This window comes from Erpetoichthys calabaricus, chromosome 1 (assembly GCF_900747795.2).
Source record: "Erpetoichthys calabaricus chromosome 1, fErpCal1.3, whole genome shotgun sequence".
NCBI lineage: Eukaryota > Metazoa > Chordata > Cladistia > Polypteriformes > Polypteridae > Erpetoichthys > Erpetoichthys calabaricus.
The window spans coordinates 341,273,216-341,284,154 of NC_041394.2; the positions used below are offsets into that span (position 1 = coordinate 341,273,216).

The window sequence follows — 10,939 nt, forward strand, 5'->3', positions numbered from 1 at the left end:
CAGCAACATCTCAAGAGCCCAGCAAAGAAATTGAAGCTCAGTCACAAATGGGTCTTCCAAATGGACAAGGACCCGAAACAGACCTGCAAGGTTGTGGCAAAGTGGCCTAAGGACAACAAGGTCAAGGTATTGGAGTGGCCATCCCAAAGACCGGACCTCAATTTGATTGAAAATTTGTGGGCAGAGCTGAAAAAACCGTTTGCAAGCAAGGAGGCCTATAAACCCGTCTCAGTTACACCAGTTCTGTCTGGAGGAATGGGTCAACATTCCAGCAACTTATTGTAAGAAGCTTGTGGAAGGTGACCCCAAATGTGGCTCAAGTTAAACAATTTAAAGGCAATGCGACCAAATATTAGCAAAAGTGTATGTCAACTTGTGACCCACTGGAACTGTGATATCTATATATATAATTCACTAAGTCCATGGCAAGCAAGACGCATGCAAGACAGAGCCCTGCCCACCAAATGGGATAGGACGACAAGTCACAGAGCCACGCCCACCAACTCAGACGTGACAACTCGGAAAACACGGCGTCCGTCAACTCACAGAGCCACGCCCACCAACTTGGATGCAACAACTCACAAAACACGGCGTCATTCGCGTTCGTCTTTGCTACAGTCCACATGCACCTCTGAGCCACGTTGACTTTTCAGTTACAACGCACGACCGCGTCCACCATCGCAAACTGTTTTACACGCTACATACAGCGATTTGCATCTGCGACAAACATACTTCTTCTTAGATGGTCCTGCAGGAAAACGGAAAACGTTTGTCTACACAATACTCCTTATTCCCCGGCCCGCGTCCACCCTCGCTCTCCAGGCAACAAACACCACGAAAGTCGCTTTCGTCTCCATGGCACACACACAACAGAGCCCCGTCCACCAACAATTCGTGCGAGGGCGAAAGCATTTGCCAAGAATGTTTTCATTAATCAAGAACGAAAGTCGGAGGTTCGAAGACAATCACCTACCGTTGTAATTCCGACCATAAAAGATGCCAACTGGCGATCCGATGCCGTTATTCCCATGACCCGCCGGGCAACCAAAGTCTTTGGGTTCCGGGGGGAGTATGGTTGCAAAGCTGAAACTTAAAGGAATTGACAGAAGGGCACCACCAGGTGTGGAGCCTTTGGCTTAATTAGACTCAACACGGGAAACCTCGCCCGGCCTAGACAAAAAGAACAATGAAAAGTCAACATGGCTCACAGGTGCATGTGGACTGTACACAGACGAAAGCAATTCAGGTGAGGAGTTGGGGGCGGGCACATGAGCAGGCAGTGCGTACAGAACGATGACTAAGAGATGACTGTTCACCCATCAATACATCATCATCACTGGGCGTCCTTCCCCTCACACCCTGTTCTGCCCTCCATGCGCGCCTGCCGTCCGGCCCCGTCCCTCGCTCTGGGAGGTGGGGGCACGGCGGCGGTCCTCCAGTTTTCCGTCACGGACAATTGTATGTTGCTCTCTCCAGAGTTCCCTTATAGTCATATCCTCAAGCCCACCCCATAAGAAGAAGCATGTTTGTCGTGGATGTGAATCGCTGTATGCAGCGTGTAAAACAGTTTGCGAGGGGTATCCCATGGTCTTAGCAGTGTCTATGCTTCGATGTGAATTGCTGTATGCAGCGTGTAAAACGCTGTATTGTATGTTGCCCTCTCCAGAGTTCCATCTTTCAATTCACCTACAGTCGTATCCTCAAAACCAACCCCATTTGGACAACTGTGTCTTTCAGGAAGTGTTCACCCATCAATACATAATTATGCGGCGCGGGTTGGCTAGTGGTCAATAAAATGAGAAATACTCTGAGGTCTGTGAACATTGTTGGAAAAAATGATTTTGCCCTGGACAAAATAGGTGTCATAAAATGATATGCCAAATTTATAGCTTGTTAGTATAAAATCTGTGGAGGGCTCAGAAAGTGAGTTTTAAAGAATTCACCTTAAGTGTATAGAAATGTCCGACTTCAACTGTTCGTATGTAGTTCACCATTAAAAAATGTTTTGATAAACCCTATCAAAGATTATGTTTTTTTTAATAAAGAAAGTAGTAAAAATGTAGATCGAAAAATGAATTTTGTCTTTAAAAACACAATGACAAGAAAAATATATGAATCCTTTGGAATAACCACATTTATGTATAAATTTGTCTTAAATATACTTTGATCTTCATTTAAGTTACAATAATGAACAAACACAAAATGTTTTATCTAATAACACAGACATTTTGTGTTGTTCTGGAGCGTATTTAATACATCATATAGTGTAGGTAAGAAACAGTCTGTAAACCCCAATGCTGGGGCCTTCAACAAAAGCTAACTGGGGTCAGGGGTTAGTAAACATGGAGAACAACCAATGAAATGAGATTGGAGGTATTGATTAGAGACACTCAAACTTTCTGAGTTTGCTATTCACAAGAAACACCTGCTGATGTAAAGCATGGCTTGCAAAAAAGAGATCTCAAGAAATCTACAATTAAGAATTGCTAATTTGCATTAAGCTAGAGAGGGTTACAGAGGTTTAAGTTTTGACCTTATGAATGGAAACAAATAGATAACAGACAAGTGGAATATGCAACATGACAAAAAAGATTTTTTTTTTCCCCATGGATGTTTACTTACCTTGGCAGTGACATTCAAGTCTCTGGTGACTCTTCCTATGAAATCAGTAGACAGATTGGGAGGGCATGGGGGGTCATGAGGTCGCTGGAAAGGGGTGTGTGGTGCTCCCGATATCACAAAAGGTCCAAGTCTTTAGAGTCCTGGTGCTTCCTGTCTTGCTATATGGTTGCGAGACATGGACGCTATCCAGTGACCCGAGACGAAGACTGGAATCCTTTGGTGCTGTGTCACTCTGGAAAATCACTGGGTACCGTTGGTCTGACTTTGTGTCGAATGAGCAGTTGCTCATGGAGTCCCAAACGAGGCACATTACCTGCATTGTGGGGGAGTGTCAGTTACGGCACTACGGCCATGTGGTGCGTTTCCCCAGAGGGTGATCCGGCTCGTAAGATCCTCATTGCTGGGGACCCGAGTGGCTGGACCAGGCCAAGGGGTCACCCACGTAACACCTGGCTGCGGCAGATTGAGGGTCATTTCCGGAGGGTGGGACTGGACCATGTGTCTGCCTGGAGGGGTTGGCAGCCGGGATCCCAAGCTGTTTCGTCATGTAGTGGGTGCGGCAACGCGCTGTACCAGTGCATGCTCCCCAACTTGACTTAACGTTTTCACATTGGTTGTTGTTGCACAGAACTGGTAACCATTACTGTTCTATTATATCATCAACTATTTTCTCTTATTCAGCATGAAAACATGTTTTTCTCAACCAATACTACACTACATTGGGTAAGTAACATTTAAACAAAATATAATTATTAGGTAGAATTTCCTTTAAACCTCACTCCCTCCAGTTCATAGCAATAACCCCCAAACCTAAAACTTATACATATTTTTATTTTATACTTACTTTCTCCAGATTTGTTTGTTGATGGTGGCTTATCTTCCTCACTTCTAAGAGAAGACATTTCCTCCGTTCTCTGTGTGTCAGACTGTAAGGATTCAGACTTCATGCTGAGCTCACCTCGCTTCCTACTTTTCCATTTGTGTGCCTCATTGCTGACAGATGTCTCCTCGGCCTCTTCTTTAATGCCCACTGACACCAGCTCATAATCCTCATCCTTAATGCTGAGACTCTCCTGTTCAGAATGGCCAGACTCACATTCACAGTCCTCCTCCTTAATATTTACAGTTATTATCTCCATGGTATTTATGTCAACCTCACACGTCTCCTCTTTCACATCCATCTTGGTGCAGTTACAGTAAATGACAGCTGCTTCTTCCTTGCTGTTGAAAGAACAGGGTTTAATTCCATCAAACGTCTCCATTAAGATCTAAAAACATTTGAACTTTTTTATTGCACCTTCACAGTTAACAGTAGGGCCGCCATGCCTTTCTTCAGTACCATAACTAACTGGGGCTATGCCAAGTGCCACCTGAATCTTTTTGTTCTCACTTATGACTCAATAACTCAGCATGCTGATAGTTCATCCCAACTGCCCTGTTCAATCCCCCAAGACATACATAGACTAGCACAGCTTTAATAAATGAAAAAATAAATAGTTTCTTGACAAACAGCTTCTTGTTTGCATAAATTTTCTCTTAAAATGAAAGCATACGTTTTCAAGTCTAGGGTTGTGTGCTGCTGAAAAAACTCAGACGTAACAAACAAATGAAGCAGAATGTTTTTAGTGGAAATTGTTTACAGAAATTTGTGAGTATAGTTATAAATTTAGATATGTAAGCACTAAGTTGCATATATACACTATATAGCCAAAAGTATCAGAGACAACACAAATAATTGAATACAGGTTTCCCAGTCACTTCCATGGTCACAGATGTATAAACTCAAGCACCTAGGCGTGCAGGCAGCTTCTACAAACATTTGTGAAAGAATGGGTCGCTCTCAGGAGCTCAGTGAATTCAAGAGCGGTACCGTGATAGGATGCCACCTGTGCATTAAGTCCATTTGTGAAATTTCCTCGCTACTAAATATTTCATGGTCAACTGTTAGTAGTATTATAACAAACAGGAAGCAATTGGGAACAACAGCAACTCAGCCATGAAGTGATAGGCCACGTAAAATCACAGAGCGGGGACAGCGCATGCTGAGGCACACAGTGTGCAGAAGTCACCAACTTTCTGCAGAGTCAATAGCTACAGACCTCCAAAAGCTCAAGAACAGTGCAGCATAGAGACAGAGCTTCATGGAATGGGACTCCATGGCTGAGCAACCGCATCCAAGCCTGACATCACCAAGTGCAATGCAAAGCGTCAGATGCAGTGCTGTAAAGCCCACCGGCACTGGACTCTAGAGCAGTGGAGATGTGTCCTCTGGAGTGACGAATCACGCAATCTGATGGACGAGTCTGGGTTTGGCAGCTGCCAGGAGATCGGGACTTGCTTGACTGCATTGTGCCAAGTGTAACGTTTGGTTGGGGGGTTGGGGGGTCAAGGTGTGCTGTCATTTTTCAAGGGTTGGGCTTGGCTCCTTATTTCCCAACTCTTAATGCTTCAGCATATAAAGCCATTTTGGACAACTTCATGTTTCCAACCTTGTGGGAAAAGTTTGGTGATGGCGCCTTCCTATTCCAACATGACTACACACCAGTGCACAAAGCAAGGTCTATAAAGAAATGGATGAGTGAGTTTGGTGTAGAGGAACTTGACAGGCCTGCACAGAGTCCAAGATCTCCACAGCACCTCTGGGATGAACTAGAGTGAAGACTGTGAGCGAGCCAGACCTTCTCATCCAACATCAGTGTCTGACCTCACAAATGCTCTCCCGGTCACAAATTCCCATAAACACACTCCTTCACCTTGTGGAAAGCTTTCCCAGATGAGTTGAAGCTGTTATGGCTGCAAAGAGTGGGCCAACTCCTTATTAAAGCCTATGCATTAAGAATGGGATATCATTAAAGTTCATGTGTGGTGTGTAAAGGCAGGCGTCCCACTACTTTTGGCAATAGTGTGTACTTATTACAGCAGACAGGACAGAATTTTGGTGTCTTTTGTGAACTGCTCTCACATGCAGAACTTTTTATTGTGTTTGCATTTCCCACCTGGTACTGTGTTGTTCTGCGAGGAGCAAGAAGAACCTCAATGCTTTGACAAGATCGGCTTTTGAAAGTCAAACCAATGCTCGAGATTAAACAAAGTCAGTACTAAACCTAAAAAGCAAAACAAAAAAAAAAACCCACACTTTTCAATCATTTGAGCACAAGGAATAACTAAAGACTAAATATTATATGCATACTTAAAAAAATATTACTTATGTTTACAGAATACATATGTAAGAGGCAAGCAATATGATCTACGAATTATCCAGCTGCCCACATCAGCAGTCTGAACTGTTTTTGAGTTCTACTGCCAGCATACAAAACTGCAGCAACCTTATTAACTTTTGTTTTGTTACATTTGCATCCTTCCACATGCCTCAACACTTTATCAGTGCCCGCCATCTTGAAAATTTCTCATGTTGCCTTTTACAGCAGGATGGCAGCTTTTTCTGTCCTCCCTGGCCATTGGGCCTTATTTTTATTCTAAGTTAATTAATACTGCCTAATTTTATTTTTTAATATAGTTTGTCTTTTTTCTCTTTCTTCATCCCGTAAAGCATTTTGAGCTACATCATTTGTATGAAAATGTGCTATATAAATAAATATAGTTGTTGTTGTGAATCTTATTTGTACACAGTGCAATACGGACTAGACTTGTCTTTCTGGAAAGTAGCTTATTGGCATTAAAAGTAATAATAATATATTGCCAGTGGTGACATTTAGCCCATGGCCCATGAAAAGGCTGAATAAGTCAGTTCTCCACAGATGCATAAGTCTTTGTCAGGTGGGATTTTTCTTTAAACAGGAAGTAGCATTTGGCATACTTTTGTTCATTACTTTGGCAGCTACCCACAATTTGATGTCAGGCTTGTCGGATTTGCTTGACTTGTACAGAGTGAAAGTGCATCAGTAATTCATCAGGAGTAACTGCACACCATTACTGTAAAACCTGCTCTTTCAATGGACACCGACCCCACTTGCGCAAGGCACTGAAAAGTGAATGCACAAAGAAATGTACAACTCATAAAATGTCAGCAACAGATTATTTTTGTTTTTCTACATAAAAGTATGAACTTTCATGAAAAATAATATACCTGATTATTCACACCTTGCCCCAGCCTCTCTGTTTCTAAAGATTCAAGTAGTATTTCTAAGGTTTATCAGAACATTTTAAATAATTCACCCCTTGATGATAAATATTTCAATTATAAAATTCAGAAAATGCATTTGTTCAGAATTGTTGAATATTAATCTCTCTATTATAAAAAAAAAATCCTGTACAGAAACAGTATGGCTATGATACGTGATCTTCACGTTAAGATCACGGAAGATACTTAAAAGACCTGCGAGACTAAAGAGATTGGCCACGGAGCGTCTTGTGGGGACCTTAAACATGAGACTTTGTGCCAAGAGATTGACCCAGGACCGTCTTGCAGGGATGTAGAACATGAGATTCTTGTAAGACACACCCTACTTACAAATAAATAAGAGCAGGGGCAGCCAGCAACACACACACACTCGTGTTTTGGCTTTGAGCACACACAGATCCAGGACTCTCAGCGCATATAAAGACAATACGTTATAAATGAAACGTAGATGACAAAGCGAAGAAGAAAGCAGCGCGGAGAAAAGAGACTCAAAAGCGTTGGAGAGATAAAAAGAAAAAGAATCATCTAGGTGCAAATTCAGAAAATAAGGAAAGTAATTATCAGCCCGGAACAAGTGGAACTGGAAAAAAAAAGCATGTCCAATCCGGACGTTCGCGCTATACACATGCAGAGCAGATTATGAAAGCTGTGGAATTTGAAAGGCTCAAAAAAAAAAAAAAAAAAAAAAAAGTTGGCACGATACATATGTGGAGAAAGTTAAAGAATATGAAAGTAGGAAAATTAGAAAGTATAAAAAAAAGAAAGTAAAGATCGCAGGAGCGCAAAGAAATGGAAATTATTACTCGAAAAAGGGAAAATAATCACCACGGACCAGGTGTCATTAAAAAAAGCAGGGTAAAGCGAGGTCAGAAATAAAAGACAGAGTAGAAAACAAAGTAAAACATCATAAAAAGGTTAAAAAACAAGGGGGCCAAACACAAGCAGAGCAGGTTAGAGATAATGAAAACTGGAATTCAAAAGACTCAAAAAAAATGTAGACGTGAAACACATGCAGAGCAACATACAGAATATGAAAGCAGAAAAAACGACAGTGTCAAAAAAACAAAACAAAGTAAGCCGCATTAGCGCAAAGAAAGAGAAATTATTACTCGGAGAAATAACGAAAAGGCGAATAGAGATTGAATATATGGACACAGGTGATATGTCACGTAAGGCTTTGAAGTTTAAGTCAAGAGAATTTCAAAAACGGAGTTTACCTCACATGCATTTATTGGTTACTTTGCAAAAAACATTATTACCTGCTGATGATGTCGATTGCTTTGTCTGTGCTGAAATTCCAAACAGAGAGAGCTATCCTGAATTATAGTACAAAGTCATTAAACACGTCTCACTGACCTCATTAAAAAGATTCAGCAAGTTGGAACTCGAAAGATTCCAAATATTGTTTTTACAGAAGTTCCGAAACAAAAGTGAAACTAATGAATTAGCAACAATTCAAAGAAAAAAAAATCTTAAAAGTGTGTATCCAGAAAAACAAAAACGGGGGATAGCGAGCGAAGCGAGCAGGGGGCAAAGCCCCCTAGTATATACTTAAATTTGTTGCTGAGGTGTCACCCACTACACCCAGGTCCCAATCCAGGTGTGCTGGGTGTGGCAATGTGCTATCAGCACATGCTCCCAACCTTACACATATATCATGGAGAAATGACTAGTGTGTGTTCAGGACACATAATCAAACCTCTAGTGTTAAATATAGCATTAAACAAACACTGTCAATGTTACTATTCTAGATCTAACCCTCTCTGTTTCACATTCTCATAACGAAAGGCTGTCTGTCTTGTGGAAGAATGACTAGCTGAGAAAGGAAGGGGCAAATGAAACAGGAGAAGGACGCACCATGCAGACTGACAGAAAGCGGGAGAAAGAAAAAGGCCTCTCATAGTTAGAGACCTGATTGATCACAAACAGGAGTAAATGACCTGCACTACATTTGAAATGATGTGGCATACCTCTACCAGAAATATTGATAGCTACAATTTTAGGAAGGTGAATGAACTGTAAATTAACTTGGAAGCATCATTTATATAAAAATCTACAAATAATATCATAATAAATTTGTCTGTTTCCCATATTTGGTGTATCAGAAAGAGTGGTCTTTTTGGGGGAACAATCTAAAAAACAGTGCCAATGCACTATCTACAATTCTCTGCCAGCGTGTGGGACCTCTTTATCAGCATGCACAAGGTTTTGTACTGGCCAAAGCAGAATCACATCTAAGCACACTGCTACAGCATTTTCTTGTCAAATAGTCTGGATAGAATTTTTTTATTCCCTTGCTGAGTCCCTGCTTTGATCTAAGAGTATGACAGTATGTCTTATTATCTCATCATGAGTTGTGCTTGGTCATGTCAAATTTCCAAAAGAGTTTATTTTCATCTAGACCGTAAACTAAAAAATACATATTGGACCAAAAGTGGTATGTGTATATATTATACATACACACACACATACACATACACATACAGTATATAGTATATACATATATACAGTATATATATATATATATATATATATATATATATTTATTGGTGGATGCTTTTATCCAAAGCGACTTACAAAGGAGTTAAACATGATCGAGTAACATTAGACTAGGGCCTGTTTGTGCAGCAAGTGTAGGCCAGAAGTGAAAGGATGTAATAACTAACACTTTACAATCATACTGTAGATTACAATCCATAAAGCAATTATACTCACACCATTTTGGCTTACAATGTTTGCATATCCTGCGGTGGTTTGGCACCCTGCCCAGGATTGGTTCCTGCCTTGTGCCCTGTGTTGGCTGGGATTGGCTCCAGCAGACCCCCGTGACCCTGTGTTCGGATTCAGCGGGTTGGAAAATGGATGGATGGATGGATGGATGTTTGCATATCTTTCAGACTGCCTAAGATCTAACAGTTGCTCAAAAACAGGTGAGATAACATTACATAAGGAAAATCGATTGAGGCATCCTACACAGCATAGCTCGGACAAATACTTAATTTGGAAGAATCTAAATCCAGCACTGGTATCTCGGTGCGGAAGTAATGCATTTGTATAAGATGGTAAATTTAAATTGTCTCTTCGAATAACCGTTTTCAAAATTTTTTAAGAATCTGTCATGAATTCATTAATGTTACAATACTTTTTTCTAATATTGTTCTCGCGTGTGGGTAACAGGAGGTTGTGTGCTTTTTTCTTTACAGTTGTACAGCCGTATTGCTTTCGCGAGTGTATTTTTGACTGAACTATGTGCTTTACTGTAGATATTTCTTAAATTAAAAAGATATACAGAAACCAAAGTGCCTATTTCGTTGTGGAATCAGATTTTACGCCTCGACCTTAAAGTTCAGCAATCGCTTGAGAAAACTGACAGAAAGAATATAGACCAAAAAATCGAATGTTACTTGGCGGTTATGTTTCTCGGCTCTTTGAAGTAGAAATAGCACTCGACAAAGGCCAAATCGAGTCCTAAAGAGAAATAATGACATGATTAACTTAGTCTAGAGTAAATAATAAAATCCCATATCCATAAATTGACGGCTTCAAGCCAGGATCGCTTACCTCCTGTTTCTAGAAGAGGTGATACTTTTTAACAACCACAGCCTATCATCTTGTTCATTGCTTCAGAATACTGACTGTCCACAACCAGGAAGCGCAAGGCGCACGCCTACTTTTTCTTTCCGTCGCAATAGAATGACGTCAAACGGCAGAGCAACAATCTGGAATGCTCGAGAGCAAGCAAATGTGCGTGCAAGTACCCGAAAAGCAGCGGGTAAAAACGACATGCCTTGTCTTTAGACTCTCAACAGTAGGAGAGCTTCAAGTAAAATAGATATAGATATCTGATTTAGTGTCACAGAAATGAAAAAATCAGGTTAAAAAGAAATGAGAAATTATGGCAAGAAAGGTCAGAATTGGGAAATACAGCTATGTATCTGCCGTATTCCAGATTCAGAATTCAGTTCGTGAAAGTATCTTTACAGACAAGCACAGAATGGATGACATTGTTATAAACAAATTAATAATAAGTCACCGTAGATTAAATGGCAATCTAAAATTATTTGAGGAAATACCAAATGTAAGCTTTAAGGAATGTTTAACATTAATTCGTCGCACATACAGTGATGTGAAAAACTATTTGCCCCCTTCCTGATTTCTTATTCTTTTGCATGTTTG

At 40.7% G+C, this 10,939-nt stretch overlaps 1 protein-coding gene across 1 annotated transcript in view; it reads right to left on the reverse strand.

The window, feature by feature from the left end:
• LOC114667584 (zinc finger protein 850-like) overlaps positions 1-10,939 on the reverse strand; it is a 68,910-nt gene that overhangs the window by 13,420 nt on the left and 44,551 nt on the right. The window contains exon 4 of the mRNA XM_051934254.1: positions 3,467-3,890. Within this exon, the coding sequence (XP_051790214.1) occupies positions 3,467-3,890 (424 nt within the window). The remainder of the gene's footprint in view (positions 1-3,466; positions 3,891-10,939) is intronic.